This window comes from Melampsora larici-populina (genome assembly GCF_000204055.1).
Source record: "Melampsora larici-populina 98AG31 unplaced genomic scaffold MELLAscaffold_15, whole genome shotgun sequence".
Classification (NCBI taxonomy): Eukaryota; Fungi; Basidiomycota; class Pucciniomycetes; order Pucciniales; family Melampsoraceae; genus Melampsora; species Melampsora laricis-populina.
Window position 1 is genome coordinate 593249 of NW_006768779.1, and position 23000 is coordinate 616248.

Here is a 23000-nt window from a genome sequence, read left to right on the forward strand (position 1 = left end):
ATGAGAAAGGAAGTACCTGCATAACAATCAGTTGGGTGACTGCAGCTTTGTAGTTTGCAGCATTCAGCTTGATTATCTTCAAGAAAAAAAAGGTATGGTAAGAGTCAAGATAAATTAGTGACTTGAAACAGAAGAAATTGAATCAATAGCAAAAGTGAAGAACATACAGGACAAACCTGTCTTTCCTTGGCATATTTTTCCATGTTAATAGCGGACTCTTCTGTTGCAGCTTTTGACGTGATTCTGTATTTCTTAGAAGGGTGCCGTATCATTGACTTTGTTGATGATGTTTTATCTTGTGTGAGCTCAGCAAGGCAAAGATCATTGCTCCCTGGGTTGACTTTGGCTTGACATATTAGTGCATCCTTGTTGTTGATTTTCTTCTCTATAAAGTAATTGTCAGCCCTGAGTACATATACATGTACCCAAAACTAACCTGTAACAGTAAAAACACTATGTATAAAATTAATTACATGTTACATACTAAGCATAGACTGTATTTAACATGTAATACAATGTATCAAAACCTTTATTACATATACATGAGCACTCAAAACAACATGTAATATGTAATAAAACACTATTTACACCTCATAACTCAGTGTCAAGAGTTAAAATGCTTATATTACATATCATACATAACATGTATATGTAATCAAGCATCACTAGTAATAATCATTAACATATAGTAATGATTAACCCTGAACCAATGTAGTGATAATAACAAATATCACTACAGTTAGGTTTAGAGAGGAGAGTATATAAACCCCTCCTCTCTCAGCCTTCAGAAATTTCCCCCAAATCAATTATTACACTACACTTTTAAAGAACAACATTAAAGTTCTAAAGAAGTAACATCAAGATTCTTACCAAGATAAGACTAGTGATAAACTTCTTACAACTTTAATCAGCTTCCTGATTAAAAGTAAGTAATACATTCATTCATATCCCTCTGGATCCTCTGCGTCCCCCAAGTAGAAATCCAAATAGGTTGGTGACCTCTAACTGCCCCAGGTTAGTGACCTTAAGAAGAACTTTCAGGTTGGTGACCATAAGAATAACCCAAGGTTGGTGACCATAAGAACAACCAGTTTGGTGATCTTTATCTCACCCTTTAAATCTGTTAACAGAAGATCAAAGGAGGGTCTTGGATCCAACCCTCATCCATTACTTATAATACTTGATATTATTATAATCTCCTTTTAAGGAGTCAATTAACTGTAGTCTGTCTGGGTTTGTCCAAACAGACTACTTGTTCTCTTCCTCCCCTTCCTTTTCCTTTCTTTATTTCACTTGTAGATACTACATATATGAAATAAAGAATTGAAATTTCCTTAATCAAACCTACCAATTGCCCAATTAGTGAGTTTAGAGTCCTCTTAAAGAGCACCTACCCTCACAGTAATGCCATACCCCTGAAGATATTGCGCCAGAATTATTCTGTGAATTGGCTTGAGAATTGTGCTCTGACACAGTGCCCGTTGAATGCGTCCTTGACGTCAAGGTCACAGCTTGTGTGTAGTTTTGTTCACATTTCGTTCACACGAAAGCATTATCTGTAACACAGTTTCCTGAGACACACGAACAAAGGGGAGATTTTGCTCAGAGGTGAATGATATTCCCTTCGTCCTTAGTCAAAGCCATTCAGCTCCTTCTCCCTGAGCGCTCACCTACCGTCAGGGACTCGAAGCCAAACTCCTCACTGCCAACTCAATTTCAAGTTCGATTCTAACTCAAGTTTGAGTTCAAAGTTGTGGAGAGGTTGGTTCATAAATGCAGAAGATTTACAATAAATCATGACTGACGGTCAGGACAAGGCAGAAGAGCAGAGCGACATGTCAATATGCAGTGGTATAAGCGAAGGGGCTGCCAACCACTTTGCGTCTTTCAAATATCAAATGACCTTTGGAACCAAGGTCATGATGTGATTTGAACCTGAAAACCCCGGGTCTTCTTGCCGCGAAAAAACGAACTTCTTCATATCTGAAGGCCCTCGTCGAGTCGTGCCTTGGAAACCAGATAACTCAGTTACGGCCAGGCACAAGTAGTGTCCGCATCAAGGTAAACCTATCAGTTCAAGCGGCGATGGTTGGGTTCTGGATCCAATCTCTGGAGCGTCTGCGTAGAGTGCGATTAAGCGTACGGCATCTGAGAAGGCTTATCTTCATCCCAAGTCAACAAGAAATTGTTCCTTCAATGATGCTTCAAATATGGACCGTAGATTACTATTGACTCTCTTCAAAGCCACTGACCAGATAGTCTAGAGTCCCCAGATCTAGATGATGACTAGTACTCCTTGGACTCGAGATATTGATCTCCCTTGACTCAAACGGAAGGGAGTATATGTGTTACCAACTGGTGGAAGTCTGAATGAGTTTGCCTATGTTGTTTACACCTTCATGAGCCTTCATGTCCATCAAGACCCTTAAGCCCCATATTACTCAGTAGGTGTTGAGTTTCAGTCAAAGGCTAAGCATTGACTGTATAAGCCATTATCCTCAGTCGGCTGAACAAATATTGTTTGGAAACAATCCAATTGCGAGTGAATCTGTAGATAGCACTGTGACCTCGACGTCAAGGACGCATTCAACGGGCACTGTGTGAAGTGCCCATAGATTTTGAGTCAGGTTCTTCAGAGTCTATGATAATAGTTTTTGGTCTTTTTTGGTTGGTTTTTGGACTCAATGAATTACAGGGGTGTTTGCTGCTGATTGTAGCTGGTTGTGCTGAGCATGTCATATTGATGATGAGCAAGGTAAAATCAAGTACAATCTGGTTGGGGTAATCAGGCTACAAGGCCTTGGGGCCCGCCCAAGCTTGGGCAGCCCTCAAATAAATTGGGCCAGGGCCGGGTCGGAGCCTTAATTGAAAGTATTGAGAACTATTTCTCTGGGGCCTATTATCTTTTTGACTATTATCACAAAGTGGTCAGCAAGTGCCCATTTAACATATCATATTCTCTTAGCTTGCACATTTGTTCTATGTACTACAGATTTTCTCAAAAGGGTGTTTACGTGCTAGGATTGCAGAACTTGATAGATCTGGGATGCTGAGGTTGGTATAGCCTATCAAGTCACAGGGGAGAACTTGTGGATTTAAATTGAAGCCTTACAACTGGTGGCCAAATTTTTCATGTGTATCATTATGTGTGGAGTTCAAGCTTAGTTGCACAATTAATTGACATCTTAGTTCCTGAAGCCTTAAGGGCCTTTTTGCAAAGCTCAGATATTTCAGAGAGAGACTGTTAATGCATCTTTACTAACAGGATCAGTCATGCATTCCCTGTGATAGCATGTGTATAGCTTTACGCTTCTGGCTATGATACACACAATTGGAATGATTCACAATGGCTTTTCAAATGGCTCTTCGGTGTCAGATGAAATGTGGTTCTAGAGAAGTGGGGAACAGAACTGACTTTCACTCCCCAGGGAATGGTGGAGCTTTCAACCTCCAGTGAGAATGAGACGTAAGGTGAGACACACAATGAGACATCATCCAAAAATCTAGTATGATACTTACTATATTTCTATTGAAAATAAAGTACATGTATCCTGTGCCACTCTTCATACATGATAATTAGAATACTTAGAGTATCCTCTGCCCTAAGCCTAAGCAAACCCCTAACCACTTCTAATTGCTAACCACTCTCTTGGTTTACCATTGTGGTTTTCTTTTTATCATATTTTTATCATTGTTTCCTTATATTATATCACTGTTTGATTTTTTTGCATTGCTTACTTTTTTATTGTGGTTTGTTTCATTTGACACTGACGTCCCAGTCATTGTCTTATAACCTTGTTTTGTTCATCAGAACTACTTTTCAAGCAATGATAGCTTACATGATAATCAAATCATTGTTATGGATTGTTGTGGTTGATATCATATGATGTGATGATTGATATTGTCAGCAAAGTCACGATTAGGAACAGCTCTTTACTTTGAATAAGATCACTTTAATGTTTTTGTTATAATTGGTTGATGTTATTATTTTGCTTGCTTGAGTGTTGTTAAATGGTCTTTTATCATATGACAATGACAACCAATCTTTCCATTGATAATAAGCAGAAGGATGAAAATTCTTGTGTCAAAAAAATAATTGGTATCAAAACTGATCATTAAATGATTGGAAATGATGAAGACAATATTGAGGTGATTCCTTGCTATCCATATGTTGTGATCTAATAAAACATGAATATATCAGACTTTAAATTGTTAAGGACTCTAAATCGGAACTTTAAGTTGATAAATGCTTAAATGCTATTTGAGAGGTTTGACCGTGATCACTAATTTGGATGGGAAAGGGTCAGCGAGGTCTTTCAGGGTTTGATCTGTGGTATCCACTTTATACCTTTGTAATTTCAACTACAGTCTGACCTGCGCAAATGTATACCCGCGCAACTGTATAACCCGTGAAAATGCATAGGTCAGGGGTTCTCCCCACGTGGTGCGGGCCAAATTTTATGCTTATTGCATAATTATGCCAAAAACCATAATGCATAACTTTAAAATGAAAAAACCGGGTCTTGAAACCCATAATGCATAGGTCAACTGGGAGCAAACAGAAGCAAACAGACCAAAACATCAAGCATGCCCGCCAGTGAAGAGCCCTCTCTGGGGGTGGAACCCCTCAAATACAACACCAACAATCCAATTCACTTCACATGTATTGGTAACATCATCTATCTTGCACCTTCCTCAAAAATCCCGGCAGACTTTCCACCCGATTTAATTTCAGAGGAGCATGATCTTCATTTACTAGAAGCTGGACTCAAAAGCCTTGTGGACGCTGCTCAAATACGCACCAACAAACTTGAATCACAACAAGAAGCCGGCGAAAAACTTTCAAACAAAGACGAGGATTGGCTGGACAACGGAGGTAATTACGTGACTGAGAAAGTTCTGGTAGATCTGTTCCTCTCCAGTGAAGAAAACGAGCCACACTCTCTGAGCCACGAAGATTATCAAGCCGTTCAACAATTAATTTCTTCTTATCAATTACAATTATTGGAAGCCAACAAAAAAAGATGAATCAACGTAAAAAGTCCTCTCTCACCAACGATAGTGACAATAAAAGAGCTCGCCCCCGTTCCTCTCTCTCAAAGGCTGTACAATCAAAAAGATCAAACCGAGATCCTTCAAGCCAGAAAAACAGTCTCACCTACGGTCAGCGCCTAGAAGTAATTCAATGGTTCTATGCAAATGGTAAAACTCAGACTAAGACTTTTCAACACTTTTCAAAGATTCATCGCAACATGAGCATCAGTCAACCCAACATCAGTCGTTGGCTCAAGGACGAGGACAGAATTCGAGAATTAGCTGGTAAAGTCAGTAGCCAAACGAAGCAAAAGGCAGATGTCAAGTTCCCCGAAATTGAAGAACAGCTTGTGACATGGATACGTATGTCCAAACAGCTTGGCCAATCTGTCACCGGTGATCAGATCAAGGAGAAGTGGCGTCACTTTGCTCGGCTTGGAAAAATTGACAGCAAGAACTGGCTCACTCTTTGCGGCGGGTGGCTCGACTCTTTCAAGCTTTGACATAACTTGCGTGAATTCAAACGACACGGCGAGGCTGCATCTGCCGATCCTGAGACTGTTGAAGCCGAGAAGGAGCGAATGCTTGAGATCACTGCCCAGTATGAACCAGTCAATGTTTATAACATGGATGAGACCGGCTTATTTTATGTGTCAGTCTTGTTCTTTGTATCTGCATCTGTTCTCTTTTTGTCTTCCAATCTCTTTTCTCATCTCTTTCTTTCCCTTCTGAAACAGCATGCCTCCAGACCGAGGCCTAGCAAGTGTAAGCACTCCCGGTGTGAAAGGCTCAAAATCTAGTATTACTGTTGTGTGTGTCTGTAATGCAACTGGATCCGACCAGCGTCACCTCACTTTCATTGGCCGATGGAAGTCTCCTCGAGCATTCAATAAGAAGACTGTGTCCGCTCTAGGAATTGATTATTATAACAACAAGACATCATGGATGACATCCTTTATCTTTGACCTTTGGATTCAAGCATGGGATTGACAACTCCGAGTTGATGGCAGGAAGATCTTGCTCCTACTTGACAACTTTTTGGGTCATAAAATAGGCGATAACATCCTCAGCAACATCCATCTGGAATTTTTTAAGCCCAACCTTACCGCTCATGTTCAACCACTTGATGCCGGTATCATCCATGCGTTCAAGGCACATTATCGTAAACGATTCCTTACCGGTGCTTTCCGACGTCTCAATCATGATGTTGCCGCTAAAGACCTTTATGACATCGATATACTCACTGCGATGCGCCTTGCTAAAATAGCTTGGCATTCTGTGACCAAAGAAACAATCAAAAACTGCTGGGGTCACACTGGTATCATAGACTTTAAGGACGGAGTCAAGTATGCTATTTTACTCCTTCTTTATACGCTTTCATGTCATAGCTAATAAATATGATCTCATTCTATTCTCTGATTGATAGACACCATTTAACCGATGCTCAGCTATCCAATCTCAATCCGGAGAACATCAATCTCGACCAAGGTTTACAGAACCTTATCAAAGCTGGTCTTCTTTTGCCAATCAACCGCATGTCAATCAGCGAGCTTCTGAATCCCGAGGATGAGACACCTGTTATTGACAGAGTTCTGAGTGCCGAAGAAATTGTCGAGCAAATGAACACGGCTGAAGAGGAAGCGGAGGCCGAACCAGATCCCGAACCACTTCCCTCAGCTGCTGAGGCTTATAAAGCTACATCTCTCCTGATTGCTCGAATCGAGGGTACTGGGGATATGGAAGGACTCGAATTAGATTGCTTATTACGGAAGTACCTGACTAAACTCGAGTCTGAAGTTGCATTTGGGAATAAAAAGCAATCATCTATCACAGAATATTTCAATTAGTTGTTATCTTCTTTTTAAATCTATGAATTTGTTGTAGGATACAATAATATCAATAACTACATACTTATATACTACCTACATAACCAATGAAATCGAAAAATCCCCACTCTTCTCGCTTTCTCACATAAAACCTGTCAAAATGTATAATTTTATGCATTTAGGCCATTTTGCATACATTATGCAATTGTGAGTTTTACCCCTCTGTGCATAACCCGCGTAATTGCATAGCTTGGCCTTTCCACCCAAATTATGCATTTGCGCAGGTTCGACTGTAATGTGTTACACGTTCAAGACAATACTAAATTACATATTCTTAGATGAATATTTTTCTAACTTAGTAATGGCTCTAGGTAGTCCCGACGTGACGTCCAGGACTACCAGTGTTTGGGTTTGTAGAACCTTCAGTTCCTTTAAAACTTTTCTTTAAAGATTTTCAAGGAAATGGGAGAGTCAATCTTATTAAAATGACTCAAGGTTCTTAGAACACACCATTGAGATTCCGAAACTTAGTATTGATCCAGATGTTAGGATCAATGGAAAGTCTGGTTTGAGGTTTTAATAACCCTTTTCTCAAGACTGAAAGGCCTGAGCCTGTAAAACCAAAAACCCGATCCTTTCAGTCCTTGGAGTGTGTTTTGTTACAAATCCGTTACGTCTTTATTTCACCGTTGCTGTTGTTATCAATGTTTAATGCAATGTGTGATTTCGTAGCTCATTTAGCAAGTTTCTTGTCTCTGATAGCTCTTTCTTTGAGTATGCTTTTATATACAACTTATGAGACTCTGACTTCCATCTCCCAATTTCACAAATTTCCGGGATTGGGATGCCTAGCGCAAAACGTAGTGAAGCTCCTCCGACTCTGAAGGAGTGGCCCGTCAGACCTTTCTCGCCTCCTGCATTCCATATATTTTGGCATGCCGTGATGATGGTTTGTTTCTGTAGGACATGTCTCAAACCATTCTCTGTAAAGCTAAAGAGGGGGTCGTCGTTCCCGGTTGTTTGAGCCAGTCTTCTTTCCAAAGCTGCTATTGGGCATAGCACGTGATTCAGGCGTATAAGTTGTAAGGTTTGCGTTTCTCCTGCCTTTGCTGTTTTCGCTCCTCTCAGCGATATGAAGCTTTGTTCTATGCCACCTCCTTTAGTGAATTCTACGTCTGAGCGTCGTATGACTTCTGAAGAGTCTTGCTTATCACCTGTCATTTCTCCCAACCTTGCCAAGCTCCAGAAAGCAACCAGAACTGTGTCCATGATCGCTATGTCCCTTGCACCTCCTTTCAATAGTTCTGCGACTAGTTGAAGTAAATGTTTCAAATGCACCGCTTTCTTCTCGACCGACTTTGGAACCAGTGCATCTAATTTCTTCGATGATGTGAGCATTTGCTTAATAATTGCTTCTTCTACTTTGGGGTATTCTTCGAAGTGGTAGATGTGCCACACCTTCAATCCATGCAGATATTTTGCTAAGGTTTGTGACTGAATGTCCTCACATGTCGGGCCGTCTAGTGTTCTTCCTGCCCAGACGCAGAAGGCGTAGATCTCATTCTTGGATGCTGGTAGGTCGAAAGTCCTGTTTGACTCTTCTTTCATGCACTTCAGGAACTTTCTTACCGCCCCGTTGTAGCTAACTACTGTATTCCATTTCCAACCGTTCATCAAATGTCTTTGCCTTTTGTCATTAAAAAGTTCGTTTCTGCCCCTGCTGATGAAACACTTGATTTTTGATAAGTCGAGTTCGTTTGTATTCATCTTTGAAGAATCTTTGTACCTTCCCTTCGCTAGTGATGTGGAGGCATGGTATCGCCCTTGGGCGACTGTTCTCGTTTTTGGCAAAAAATACCTTGATTCTTTTCTCGACGTTTTGGTGGGATGCGTCATCTCTTGTATTTTACTTCGTACAGCGCCGACTCATTTGCTCATTCTCTCTTCTTCTTCCCTTTGGGTCTACGGCGAAAGGGTTCAATACATTACTCCTGGTTTGTCACGGGAACGAAACCTTTTTAGTACGTCTCAGTCGCGATGGCCAGACCAAAGGCAAGGTCTAGTATTCTTCTGATAAGATGGACACTTTACACATCAATCATTCTTTTTGCATCTTGTACTTAGTCTGTTATTATGGTACATCATACACTATGCATACTATAGACATCTGCTAAGGGTAAAAATTTGGAAAGTCCCACCCTTCAAAATCTGTACTCGTGTCCCTCCTGTTTTCCTATGGGATACAGGACAAGGGTGTGGAGTTACTCGTGTCAGCGTGTGATCAACATTTCCACTTTTCATGGGGCACGGTGTCTTACCTTTCTTAAAAAGGTGTTGTCAGCAAGAAGATCTCGTCTCTCCTGACCAGTCCTGGGAACTGGTGCTCCAATGTAGCTGATCCGTCGTCTTCCTTGTAGTTTTGAGTGAAACAGTTTGTTATATCTGGAGGGATACAGGTCATCACTCTATCCCTTTCGTCCTTGTCATGGTCTTTATCTTCTCCTCTTGAAATGTCGTCAGCTACATTTCTTTTCGAGATTACTCGTTTAGCTACTAGATCCATCTGATTTGTGATGAGAATTTTCTGGATTTTCTTCCACTCGGTGTTTACTTCAATGTCGCGTGATTTCCTGTTTTTGATTGTGTTTTCGCTCGTGGTGTTGTCCGTCCATACTATGACGGTTTTGCCTTCATAGCTCCTTATTGATATCAGATGTAACAAGCCAATTCGTATGGCGACCGTTTCGAGCCACGCGATGCTTCTCTTGGTTTCACCTGAATCTTCCCAGCCGTCTTTAAGCTTGAGCTGGAACCATTCCTTTCCGAACATCACGCCGACCCCATAACTGGGAGAAGCGTCCCCTACCCACCCCAGGTCCACCGGGTCTGAGAATTTTATAAGTCTTGTCTGCTTGAAAATCGAGAGGATACATTTCCACTCAAGGTCTCTTCTAGCATCTGACGGGAGGAGTTGGGTTGCAAATCGGTGGACCCAGCTCTTCATCCACCTGTAGAGTGACGTTAAGCAGCATTTCAGTTGTGGAAGCATTAGTGATACGTGGGTTAGCCGGCCAACCAGGATCTCTACCTCATTGAAAGAAAAGCGTCGATCTTCTTCCAAAGCTTCATTTATTTGTGCTTTCCTTTGTTCCAACTTCTCTTTTGGCAATCACACCGTTTTGTCTATGCCGTTCCAGATGAAACCAATGAACTTTTGTTCTGGTTGGAATTCGGATATCTTTTCTTCGTTCGTTATGACTCCTAGTTGTAAGCTTCTGTTCACGATTTGTCTCATTGAGAGCGTTGAGTTGATTGCTTTGACGAAGAGGGCATCGTCTACCCAACGAAAGATTTCTATGAGCTCGAATTCAAACTTCATAATAAGTTTCCATCCATCTGCAGGTCGCCCAAAGGAACCGCAGCCGCCTACTCCTCCAAAACCAATCCTGCTATCATAATAAATGCGACCGTCAGGTCCGAGAATCATCATGTACTTGCGTTGTGGTATTCTGGTTGGAATCTGACGGTATGCTTTCTCCCAGTCGAAGATACCGCATAGAACTGGGTCGGTGGTTTTCCTGAAAAATTGTGATACCGTTGCGAAGTCATCCCATGTCGTTTTAAAGTCATCTGCTTCGACAAACGAATTTACGGAAGGGATATCTCGGTTGTTCCTGGGGAAGGAAAGGTCGTTTATGGGTCTGACTGATCCGTCGGCGTTGACTACAGCACCCATAGGGTTGGTTCGGAAGAAACCACACCTCTTGTGGACTTCTTCGTGGGTGAATGGACCAAAAATCCGTCCTAGAGCTAGTTCTTTTTCCATGCTCTTCTTGATTTTCTCTTCTGCTAATAGCGACGAGGAATGGTTCGGAGGGGTATACCATTTCGCGTTTTTGAAGAAATGTTGAGGTATACCCTGGTCGAAACCTATGGTAAAACCTTCAATTACGTCTTCGTATTCGTCGAAAAGGTCCGCTGCTTTGAGTGCTCTTTCCCATTCCTCAATGTTCATCTCACAAGTAACTTTAGTAGGCCATTTGTCTTCTCCGAGCCACCTGACTCCGTCATTGTTGCTTGACGAACTCATCTCACTGGTCATGGAAATGATTGATGAATCGTCAGAGCACGAGTTGGAATCTTTGTAACACAATGTTCTTTGGTAGGTAAACAAGTGTGGGTTTCATCAAAAAAGGGTTTGTGAGAAGATGGGGTGAATGTTATGTACAGGAGGAGAACAGAGAAACATGTACATGAGTATTTTTGTTCTTTTTATCTGTTTACAACCTTTTGAACAAAGAAGGCTTTGTAGTGAAATTTGTACATGGGAGAGATGAGACTGAGAAGAAAAGAGACAAAGAGGGCATAGGAAAGATTGCGAAGGAAAGTAGGGAACCTACTCTTTCTTTTCTTTTCCTTTTCCTTTATAATCTTTCTTTCCTGTCTCTGGCCTTTTGTAGTTGGCGTTGAAGTTTCGACCCTTGTAGTTTCCGTACAAACTCGGTCCTTTGGTATATGGAGTGACTCTCTGAGGTCCTGAAGACGAGCTAGCCTGGGAATTGGCTTGGTACGAAGCTTGGGATGTTGGTAGATCTGTTGTTATGTCTGAATATGGGTTTTTACCGAATTTGGGGCCTCCAGTTCTGTAAGGGTTATCAGAGGTCACTAGGTCGTTTTGGGCTCTGGCTGAATAGTAGATTTCGTCCAGTAAGCCTGTGGGTTCTAGAGCCGGGTTTGGGACGCTTGCTCCCGGGTTTCTGATTGCGAAAACCGCTTTCCTTACTGTGAGATCATATCGGAAGGCCACTACCCAGCTACGTTGCTGTTTGAAGATTGTCATGACCCTCTTCTTGTGGATTTCCATGGAGTCTGCAAAACCGATGTATTTGTAGACTTCTCTACAGGTGGTGATGAGGTTGTCCATGTTTTCGGTCCAGTTGTAGCGAGACTGAGTCCATTCACTTGGGACAGGGTGTCCTCTGTACTTATCATTGTCTTTATCGGATTTTTTGTACTCTGTGTGTGTATCGCTCGCCGCTTGTTGCCAAGATTTGTTAAACACCGTGAGCGGTAGGGAACCTTGCAATGCTTGCATGTTCTTGTGGAAATAAATTGGCAGACTGAATGAGCTTGCGTCTGGAGCTTTCGTGAGATCGAAGGACAGACCACCTTCTACGAGTGCAGATGAGGAGTTGGGGCTGTGCGTCTTGTCTGTATGAGAATCGGTGAGGTCTATCGCCGATTTCTCTTGGCTTTTGATCAAGTTAATTATTGTCTGCAATTCTTCTTTCATCTTGTTGATCTCTTCCAACCTAGCGTATGCTTCTTCGAGTTTTTTCTTCCTTGTTTCTTCGTCAAAATCGAACGGAGAGTCTTTGGAAGGGGTAGCTTGGTTGGGTCCTTGTGTCTGGTTTTCTTCGACACGTTGGATCTTCTTGATTTTAGGGAGTTTGGGAGGTGCTGCTCCGAAATATTCGCAGAAATCTCGTTCCATTCTAGAAATCGAATCTTCAATGTTATCGCGCTTTTTGGAGTGGCTTTTTTGTGTTGAAGATGGTTGCTCTTCCGAGTTTTTCTCTGGTTGTTCTGGATCATTTTACACGTTATGATCAGTTTTAGCCACCGACTTTTTTAAAACATTTGAGATGGAGTATCTCTTACCTTTCCCTTTTTGCTTGTTCCCCTGGTTGGACGTGATTGTCTTTTCAGGTGGGTTGGCTTCTTTTCCTACGTTCAGCAGGGAAAAAGGTGGGAGGGGTTGGTTTGTGTCAGCGTCGTTGGTTGTTGAGTTAATCTCTCTCGAGATCGCTTTATGACTAGCTGGGTGGAGCTTGTGAGCTCACCTTTGGCACCTGTGCCGCTAGAATTTGCCGACTGACTTGTATCCTTGTTTTTGTCGGTCTCCGTCTCTTTACGTTTATCTATTTCCGCATTCCCTGTGGTGTTGGTGGTCAATGACCCGTTCACCGCTGGGTCGTTGTTGCTGTTTCCTGAGGGGGTGAGTGCTGACATTCGCAATGTGATGTTTCCTAAGTTGATGTTTGTCATTTTGCCGTTTCTTGCAAGGATGGTCTTGGTTTGCTTGCGTGGGGGTGAGGGATCCGGAGGCGTAGAGACAAACAGGGGGGACTGAGTAAGTGGAGTATGTACGAAAAAAGGGGGAGATCTAAAAATTGAAATGAAAAGGATGAAAAAACGGGGATTCTACGCGAAGTAAAGATAAGAGAGAAATCAAAAAAAAATTGAGAAGGAAGCCTTTAGCTGGTTTCTTCAAAAGGTTGAGCTTTTTTCGAAAAATTTTCTTTATAGATTGAGCAGCTAAGGTATTTCTTTTTACAATAGTAGAGTTTAGTGATCACTCGAAAAAGTCTTTTTGGCTTATATTGTAAAGGAGAATTTCTACTCGAATTTCTTTTGACTTGAAATGGTAAAAAGGATATAAACTGATGGTAACGGATGAAGGGAAGAAACTCTCTTCTTCTCGTCCGTGTCCTCGTCTATAAAGTCCTCTAGAAAAACTTGCGCCCATTTTGACAGGGTTGGTTGTTATCTAAACGGGATGGGCCCTGACTGGGCCATTTTCACATTGGACTAGAAGCGTCTTAACCGATGTAATATTAATCTGAATAGGCAGTTTTCCAGACCTGCTACGTCGTGGTATGGTAGAGGATTTGTCAACGAGGTCTTGCCGTCGCATTACCCGTAATCGTGGACAACGCCTACCTCCGTCGTGCCTCCTATGGAAAGCTACCATACTTACTGTAGCAACGGACGCCTTGCAGAGCCTCCTTCAAGAAGAAATTTGAAGTCTCACTTGGAGGTGATGCTCCAGCTGACCGACTCCCCACGGAAGTCAGAGTGGGCATTCTGCGAGGTAAACTCAATGGTTCCTCCCGGGTGGCGGCGGCGAGGCGTCGAGCCGCTCTGAGCCAGCGAGTATTTAAGCTTTCTCCCTGACCGTCTTTGGTTGGGCAAATTGTCACTCCCCTTTCACTCTCACAAATTGAAATTGTATTTTACTTGACGTTCTTGTTCGCCTTTTGCTGCAACATGCTCCATATCTTCCTCAAGATCGCCTTCCTACTGTATTCCTTGAAGATTAATGGCCTGAATGCCGAGAAGCCACTTTATAAGGTCAACTGTAACGGTGGGATCTCATTTTACTCAGGCGGTCGATACAACGTAGGTATGTATTACATTCCATTTCTATCCTCATCCTTATGACTCCAAAACAAGTTACGACCACTGCTAATGCGAAGTTGGTTTGCAATCCCCCACATGAAAAGCATGTAGGTTGATACTGAATGAGCTGGAAGAAAAGCATTACAACTGCAAAATTGAAAATTGCTTGGATGATAGTAAAAGTCTCTTACAATCCATCTTTACACTTGATACGTCTCATAAATCTGAGTATAAGCGGGCATCTCTTTATATTCCTCATGTTAGGTCATCAATGGGTTCCTTTTAAGCACTGCCAACTCGCCAAGTCAAATAACAAGGATTTCAGCAATCAACAATGCTCACAATATAATTACTTGGGAGAGAACAAAGGTTATAGTCAGTGTCCATAGCCTTAAATCATACGACCCTGATAAGATCTCTTATCTGAGATTCATCTTCCCCATCTGAATTGGTGACGTTTAGGTTGTAGCAACGCCGCAGGTTATCAATATGTTTGCCCAGACTATAATCCTTATAAGGTGGATTTCTTGAGTCAGTGATATTTTGTTTCCAATCAAGAGTTGACTTTACTGACGAGTATCTCTCCTTTCAGCATGCGAGCATTGCCGTGCGGGAAACTGGTAGGTCACACGACGGACAAGAATTTTTGGAAATTTCGTAGTAACCTAAGAATAGTGCAAAAGCAAACTCTTCACAAATCACGCGATTGATGAGGTGTCTCAGCCGAATGCTAGACCCTTGGCTCGATTCAAACTACTCACTTTTCAAACCTTTCTGTGTCTCTTGTCAACAGCCCCATCATGTTGATCACACACTTTTGACCCAAATTCAAAGAATTGTTAGTATAAAGATCTGATGCTGGTTTAAAATTCTTCGAACCGCGAGAGCTGACTCAGAGCCGACTCATCGGTATGTGGACCACATTCTGGAGGTTCTCAGCCCTCTCAGCATCCGAGGATCAGGTGTGAAAATCCAGTGTATCAAGACTCCTCACGTGGTGAGCGTGGATCTGCGTGGAGTTTAGATTTAGGGCGCGCCGTATGAGTATGGAAAACTACGAAAACAAAAAGAATAGAAAAACAACGGTGCAAATTCTTGAAAGTGGAAAGGAAGAGATCATTTCTTGCATGATAAGCATAGCTTTCGATCGTGAGATTGGGATATCTCGACTGAAGCTGTTGACCGTTTCAAGTATTCCATAATCCTCCCTACGCCTGTTCTTGGATTGACACCGCGCCAGGCGCGTTATTCTGTAAGCGAAAATCGAGCCAAACTCGAGAAAGAGATGTCTAAAAAGTGAGATCACGGAAGAGATACTGGATTGATTTGCATAAGCCTATCGTGTGCTTCTGCAAATCATGAGGTTTCCCATCCATCACATTATCACAATAGGTGCATTTTACTGCCCGTCGTCCAACTGATTGATCACGCTCTTTGGTCATGAGAAATCCGGTCCAGCAAGCAGAGCTGCCTGAAGACGGTGGATACCATTTGGTAGGTGAGTGATTAAAAGGTCATTGATTATGAAAGTCTAATAACAATGGAAAAATGATAAAAGTAAGAAGTTGGTTTTCAGAAATCAGTTAAAAAGAAAGGAAAACTACAACATTCTATATGAAAAATAGATGATAATGAATCTTTTTACAAAAAACAGAAATTACATCAACATGATTAAATCTTTTTGAAGAATTGAGACTCCCAAAATAATAACCATATCGAATTCTAATTTAATTTATTTAGTAGTAAGATTATTTCGATTTTTAGCTGATCTTGTTCCTAATTGATCATCTGATTCTGTGATTTTCAATTCAAGATATTCAGCAAACGTGTTGATTTGTTCCACCAAAGAAGCCATACTCTTAACAGCCCCAATACTAGTACTACCGTCTAAAGATTCTTTTAATACTTGATCTGATTCATCAATGTTTTTCAATTGTTTGTGTTCAATCAATTTAGCTTCATATTCGATCCATGATCCCAGTTTTCTAATTTCAATAGGACTTGAAATTCGAATCCATTGATCATTTGGATCACGTTGACCTCCTTCAAGCATATCTACATCTTCATCTTCCGGTAATGATTCTTTTGAAGATTTTTCAATAACCGCTTGATTGGGTTTTTTAACAGGTTGGATTAAATCACTTGGTTCTGATCCATGTATAAGCAGATTATAACTCCATGCGTACGCTAATTCGGTTTGTTCTTCTGGATAAAGTCGACCTGGTGTACTACTTAGAATATAATATAAGTTGCCTCTCGTATCTTGACCAATCGGCAGGAATCTGAGTCGGTTCGTTGATCCAGCAAGGTATTGCGCAATACCGGCTAACCGTAATCCATTTTTATGATCGGATTCCACCTGTGCCATCTGCAAGAGTAACATGACAGCCAAAATCAATGAGCTAAGGTCAATGGAATTCTAAAAGACAAGAAAAAACTCACTCGTACTTCCCATTCACCCAAGGCGCGTAATCGCTCTTCTTCTTCTTCTTGCATTTTTTGTAGTTGTTTACCCTTCAAAGGAGGATCAGTCTTAATCAATGACTCTTTAGATGGCATAACAGCCACAAGTTGAGCTTTATCTTCTGCCCATTGTTTATTGATTTTCACTCGATCTTTAACAATGTCAGCTTTGGCTATTCGTTCCCTTTCGACACCCTAGAGACGGAATGTGAGAAAGTGTTAAATGTATGATCATCTTTCAAGTAAAACGTCAACTTTACTGACTTGAAGTAGATCATCAGCCAAGATCTTCCCACGAAAAGCCACATCGATCAACCCAGTTATGACGGCTACCTTTTGTTCAGGTAGCACTCTCACGCGTGAGAGTCGTGTATCTGAAGAAGGTGCACTATCAATATATACATTCTTGTTATTCTTCGTGAGCTGAGTATGTAGTCCTTCTTGCGTGAGAAATGTTTGAGCAGCTAGGATAAAAAAATGGGTTCAAATCAAATGGTAAATCATAACGTGATTTTCTTGCACTTTTGGAAAGGCGAATACAAAACTACTTACTCGACCAACACACAGAAGAAGCTGAATGATAAGGAGTCGGAATCATACCACTCAGTTTACTCTCCTTGTTAAGTTGAACCAACGTCTCATAACTACTATCCGATAACAGAATTTCTTTCTCATTTGGTTCTTCTGGGTCAATTTCACTGAGTATCAACTTGACTAATCCACTCATGATCGCTCGCATACCACCCTCATCGTCAATCCAAAAATTAACAATGTCATCCATACTATCAAGTATTTTCTCAACCCGTTGAGTTTCATTCTTCGAATTCGCATGTTCCGTCCGACCCAAGCCTGGTAGAAGAGACCTAAAGCGACATACGAACTCTCGAGCGTGAATCCTCAGTTGGATCTGTTCAGAACTCAATTCACCAGTTGGAATCGAAGAAAAACATTCAGGCGCTAGGACAAGCTTGGGACCTCGTTTGACGGGTACTTTCGGGACGGCGGGTTGTACTTGAGCGTCACTTGAACCACCCTGTGAGGTCGACGGCTGTGTAAGGTCACTTGATCCACTGGAGGTAGCAACTTTTGGATTAAAGCTCGATGGACCCGTAGAAGTCTTCGCTTGCAATGCTGATTCAAGTTTTTTGCTCGAAAGATCACCCTTGGTCTCTTTGGACTGGCTAGATTTGTTGGTCTTCTCTTTTCCAAGAGCTGGAATGGCGACCACAACTCCCGACTTGGGCTTGACCTGCTTCTTAGGCTTCGAGTCTGATCCTTTGGCGGCTTTGTCTTCTTGCGGCTTCCCATCTTTACTCTTCGTAGGCTTTGGCGTGATGCCAGACTCTTTTGCTTCATCTAGTCTTTGTTTTTTATTATTGGCAAGTGCTATTATATCCGGTCCCTACAAGTCAAGACTCGATTAATCATAGACCATATGAGAGTTTGAGGAGTCATTCTACTTACCTGCGCATTTGGAACTACTTCGAGTAGCTGCCGCACCGAGGCGTAACCGCCTTCTGCAGCAATTTTCACCAATCGTCTATCACGTCATCAAACCGTCGTATCTCCCAAAATTAGTGACATGACAGAATATTACGCAAACAAAGATACCAGACTGACCCAGTGGGAAGTAAACCTTTCCGTTTCCTGCAAGGAGAGCAATTGCAATAATCCATACACATCGGACATGTCCAAACATATGGTGAAGTGAGTACAGGCCTTATCTTTTCTATCTCTTCCCCACTAAAAATCAAACCAAAAGGTATGTCAATCTCAATCAAGCTGATCGGCGAAGTCGCGGTATAATTACTTACTATCTCGAACGCAAACATTTTGCGCAATATTTCATATTACATTTCACCAATTTTACATCACCCGAATTTACCTTTGAAGTGGATTCCCGTACCGGAGCTAAGTTCCCATTGTCGGCTGGCCTTCCTTTTTGAGTTGGCGGTTTAGTGTTTTGACATATCAAGATTTGTTCTAGTACAAACTCTGATCGACATTGGTGACATCTGGCCGTTGGAACGTCATTCCTATCGGAAGATTCAGGAAGAGAAAGACCTGATGATTTCGAAGATAATTGTGGTAAAGATTTCTTTTTGGATGGTTTGTTGAGAATATCTAATTTAGGTTTCTTAGCAAGTTGAGAGGAAGCATCTGCTGCAGAGACGTGTCTTTTTTGAGACGAGGCTTTCTTGAGGGGGTTCAAGATGCTAGGTTTCTTGGAGGTGGATGGCTTGGTTTGTGTCGCCTGGCTTTCCGGAACAGGCTGTAATTGATCCTCTGTGCGTTTTCGCGTACTGCCATCAATGGATTTACGATGAGACCCATTGATATTCGATGTGGATGTACTAGATTGTGCTACATCCATTGATTTACGCTTGGAGCTGGTCCGGGGTATGTCTGGAGTATGAGACACATCTTGGGGGCGAGGTTCGGAGTGACGACGAATAACTTTTGACATGTTACCTGATTCAATTGGATCGGTGGTGATACAAGCAAGAAAGAATGGATGGATTGACCTTTGAAGTGAGATAGGATAGGATGTTGATTGATTGATTGATTGATTGATGGTTGGTTTGTAGTGTTGTGGAAGCTGGTTGTGGGTGACTGTGGGTAGAAATCAAATCAAATCCAACTCGAGATCAACAAAGAGCAACGCGCTACATACACAAGGAGGATTACATACAAACTTAACACATCGCGTGCTGCTCACCTGTAACATTCACACGAAAAACACGTGCTACTACTCGATCGCGAAGACACGAATTCACAAGAGACTCGAAATCCACCATGGCTGTGTATACCTCTACCCAGCTTTGAGTGTGGAAAACTTGTTGGGGTGGCTCAAGTCCATAAGAAAAAGGAGATTTGATTTGAACACTGGTAATAGTATCAAAGGTTCTGATGACCAAAACATAGACTTACACCCATTTCTCCAAGCCAAACATGACAAAAACCCGCAGGCTCAACAAAGAACAATGAAAACTTGCAAGCTTTGTAGGAGCTTCATAACAGAAAATTTTAAAGCACAAACTATTTTTGAAGCTCATGAAACAGAATGATACACACAAATATAACGGAGAGGATCACGTATGCATACAAACTTTTTTCTATCAGCTATCCAACTCTGAGCAAGGTGATAAGAATCTCCCCCAACACTGTGAAGAGAGCTACTATGCTACTTGTCTCTTCATTAGTGTGTGAACTGAGAAGTAATAAAGTGTATTTTGAGGTTCAAAGTTACTCAAATTCAGATTGTAATTATAGGTAGCATTGGATTTGCAGCCAGAAGTTGGCTGGAAGTCGAAACTCTAGAGGATCTTCAGTTTAATCAGTGCAGTTTCCAGTCTTTTGCTTTGAAAGTGCTCACATATACAAAGTGCATCCAAAGTATGGGAACTCTGAGAGGATGAAATTGCCACATTTATTCACTTGGGGAAATGGGGGGCTAAAAAGGGTGAAAGCATCTGTTTATAGGATGAATATGTTGGCAATGAACACATATTGTGAGGGTTTCCATGTTGAAGGGCATGTCCGGGAAAGTCTTGACCAATCTGCACCAGCCAAAGCACTTTCTGCCAGAGGAAATTGTCAGAAATGACTTCAAGTCTCGCATAAATTCTTGCCCGGGTGCAAGGACTTATAAGTTATAAGCTAAAGGGCTTGCCTGCAAGCTTATGTTTTTGAACATGTCTGCTTGGCGTGTCCAATATGATGCTAAAGCCTATCCTGGGTATAATCCAGGTTGATCTTAACTGATTTGTTGTCTTTGAAGGGAAACACTTTCGGCGTGAATGTGATGCCCCAAATTGCAGGAAGAGCTCCATATTTCATTGAGTCATGACTCATTCAAGTGAGGCAGTTTTTATGTGATACACACTGATGGGGTCTTCTTCATCCTGATGTTTGAGGAAATTGATGATGTTTGCAAAGATCTCGGCCATGAAGTTTTCCTCTCAGTTGAGGTACAGGAAATGTTTCAAGAGTTGGAATTACAGAAATTGCTGAGATTGACTTTGCTGAGCTTTGTAAACTTGAACCATGACCAAATCTCAACCGACTTCTGATCAGCCTATCTCAACTCGTATCATCCCTGGTTTATCAACCACTGTTCGTCATGATACATCACTTCAACCTTTATCTGCTTCAACATCAACTTCCAATCATAATGGTCAAATCGGATCAAGGAATGAATCAGTCACTCAAAGATTACAGCGACTTCGTTTGGAAAATAGACGACATCAAGCTAACCTACTTCGATCATCCAACTTGACTTCAACTAATATCAGCAGCCATGGGTCTATCATACATTCGCTTCCAATCCGACGTCAACTGGCTGAAAACATTCTTTCAGGTCTGATTGATTTTGATGCTCTACCTGATAGAAACGATAGCTTTCGCTTACTTGAAACCCTTTTCTTTGGTTGTGTAATCAGCTTTTGAAGATATCCCCTCAGTCGCTTTTCAATCCTTCACATCACCTAATCAGGCCAACAATCCTCGTCAAACAAATATTGCAGGGCCTCCGCCTCCAGCATCGTGGCTTCCTACCCTCCCAGGATCACCTCAATTGGATCTCGATTTACCTGTGTCAATTCCCAGTTCAGGTCTCGATCCCTTACCACCTTCGCTGGTCTTCCGTCAATCAATTCTTCGGCGCTCTGATTCAACTCCAAGATTCGAATTCTCTAGTCTGAGTGATTCTTGTCTTCGTCGTTTGGCATTCGATATGAGCTATATGGGTACTGGCGCATCGTTCTGCGTGATTCCCGAACTCAATCAACTTCAAAGACAGCGTTTATTCGAATTGGCAGCCGAATGGTCTCCTTTGGATGATTATAGCTTTACAGCGTTTTTTCCTCCTTTAATCTTAAATGATCCAAAGGATCATCAAATCCAAGATCCAGATGTCATAGAAAGTTGGGAAGAAGAATCCGAACCCGACTTTTTGGACAAAACTCTCAATCTCTCCTTTTGCTCCATCACTATCTCCTCACTCTCACGTTCTATTTTCGCTGGTCACGTCTTACGCGCACCTTGGCTTACGACTCTGAAACTGGATCATACATCTCAAATCGTCTTATCTACTTCTTTACTTCGTCTACTAGAAAACTTACCCCTCCTAGAGCTTAGTCTTGCGGCTCAGAAACTTGATCCTAGTCTCTTACCTACCATAGTGCTAAACCGACTTGCGTCTAGTACTCCTTCACTCAGAACTCTTGATTTGAGTTTCAATCCGGGATGGGCAAGCTTGTACGAAGATCACAAAAAACCTGATGGGATCAGTCGTGAAATAGGGTTAGGTAGTATTGATTGGCAAAGGCGCTGGCCTAGTTTAGGTCGATTGGTACTAGTTGGTAACATGAACATTTCTCAAAGTAAATCAGTAAGTCAAGTAAACTGCGATAGAAGATCGGATTGGCATTCACGTGCATTGAAAAAATTATTCAAGACACGACTAGAGAAAGGTGGGAAATATATTGAATGTGTTCTGTAGTTTCTTTTTTTCAAAAGAATGTATTTTACTGTATTCTTTTTGTACAATTCGAGTACCTTGTGTGACTCAAAGTTTCCCGCTTGCAAAGCTAACAGACTCTAACCGTAAGCTGTTGGAGAGATGTGAGCAATAAACTAGACTACAAGCCAAACAATAAATTCTTTTTGGTGGAAGATAAGGTACACAGATGGATCTTTGTTGGAAATCAATCTCGTAGGGACTTGGGCTCATGACCAACTTTTTATCACTTGCCATCATCTCACGATTTGTATAACCTCTCTCCTTCCATTCATAGCAGCCACTGTGATGTCATGTCATGACAATTTTTCCTCACACTCTTCGTGTTTTAGTCATGACTAAATAAAATCAAAGCTTTCTTTATTTTCTACAACTTTTGCTTTCCATCGATTCTATTACCAAATTTAATGCAAAGAACAAACCTTTGATTTCACGGGAAGATTAAACAGGCAATAAGTGGCCAAATGTTATTTTTGATCAAATATCATGGCTTTTTCAGCAAGTAGGTAAACTTTTTTCAAAACCATGGCCATAAATATAAATGTTGATCAGGGAAAAGATCAATAAGCATAAATATGGATAACAGTTCTAGAATGTGTTGTTTTGTTTGATGGAATCTTCACATGATCAAAAGTTTCAAATGGAAAGAAAGCTTTGGCAAGGTGGTTGATCTATCAAATTTGGTAAGACTGGTGGGTACATCGAGCAAGAAGACATACACATTGGATCATTAAACAGTTGATGTAGATAGTGTTTTCTGTGCATCATCTCATGAGCCATGTGATTGAGTGTTTGTTCAACATATTGGAGCTTTCAAACTTCAAATCCGATTCTATCATCTCAAGGTTCACTTGAAAGATTCTTTATCTTTTGCCATAGGATTGTCAAACCCGAATTAAGGACAATTGTATCATGATAATAATAAATTGACAATGGAATGTTGATCACAAAATTAAAAAAGGTATGTTTGAAAA

The 23000-nt window shown here is 41.5% G+C and overlaps 5 protein-coding genes across 5 annotated transcripts; 2 read left to right on the top strand and 3 right to left on the bottom strand.

Annotated features, from left to right (window-relative positions):
• Positions 1 to 7593: 7593 nt before the first annotated feature.
• Positions 7594 to 8081, bottom strand: MELLADRAFT_85703 (uncharacterized protein; the record flags this gene model as incomplete). Its single annotated transcript, XM_007409339.1, has 2 exons — positions 7594 to 7624; positions 7669 to 8081. The coding sequence occupies 2 exons, from the start codon at positions 8079 to 8081 to the stop codon at positions 7594 to 7596; spliced, it is 444 nt and encodes a 147-aa protein (XP_007409401.1).
• Positions 8082 to 11256: 3175 nt separating this feature from the next.
• MELLADRAFT_105834 (uncharacterized protein) lies at positions 11257 to 12908 on the bottom strand (the record flags this gene model as incomplete). The annotated part of the gene is made up of 3 exons (XM_007409338.1): positions 11257 to 12446; positions 12522 to 12587; positions 12704 to 12908. 3 exons carry the CDS (start codon positions 12906 to 12908, stop codon positions 11257 to 11259), a joined length of 1461 nt encoding a protein of 486 aa, XP_007409400.1.
• A 1002-nt stretch (positions 12909 to 13910) lies between these two features.
• On the top strand, positions 13911 to 14666 carry MELLADRAFT_123424 (uncharacterized protein; the record flags this gene model as incomplete). Its single annotated transcript, XM_007409157.1, has 5 exons — positions 13911 to 14046; positions 14147 to 14224; positions 14307 to 14417; positions 14505 to 14573; positions 14635 to 14666. The coding sequence occupies 5 exons, from the start codon at positions 13911 to 13913 to the stop codon at positions 14664 to 14666; spliced, it is 426 nt and encodes a 141-aa protein (XP_007409219.1).
• Positions 14667 to 15774: 1108 nt separating this feature from the next.
• MELLADRAFT_77581 (uncharacterized protein) lies at positions 15775 to 19088 on the bottom strand (the record flags this gene model as incomplete). Its single annotated transcript, XM_007409337.1, has 7 exons — positions 15775 to 16410; positions 16485 to 16700; positions 16770 to 16969; positions 17058 to 17891; positions 17970 to 18045; positions 18126 to 18248; positions 18391 to 19088. The coding sequence occupies 7 exons, from the start codon at positions 18970 to 18972 to the stop codon at positions 15775 to 15777; spliced, it is 2667 nt and encodes an 888-aa protein (XP_007409399.1).
• A 1464-nt stretch (positions 19089 to 20552) lies between these two features.
• Positions 20553 to 22008, top strand: MELLADRAFT_105837 (uncharacterized protein; the record flags this gene model as incomplete). The annotated part of the gene is made up of 2 exons (XM_007409158.1): positions 20553 to 20865; positions 20948 to 22008. The coding sequence occupies 2 exons, from the start codon at positions 20553 to 20555 to the stop codon at positions 22006 to 22008; spliced, it is 1374 nt and encodes a 457-aa protein (XP_007409220.1).
• Between the last annotated feature and the right edge of the window lie 992 nt (positions 22009 to 23000).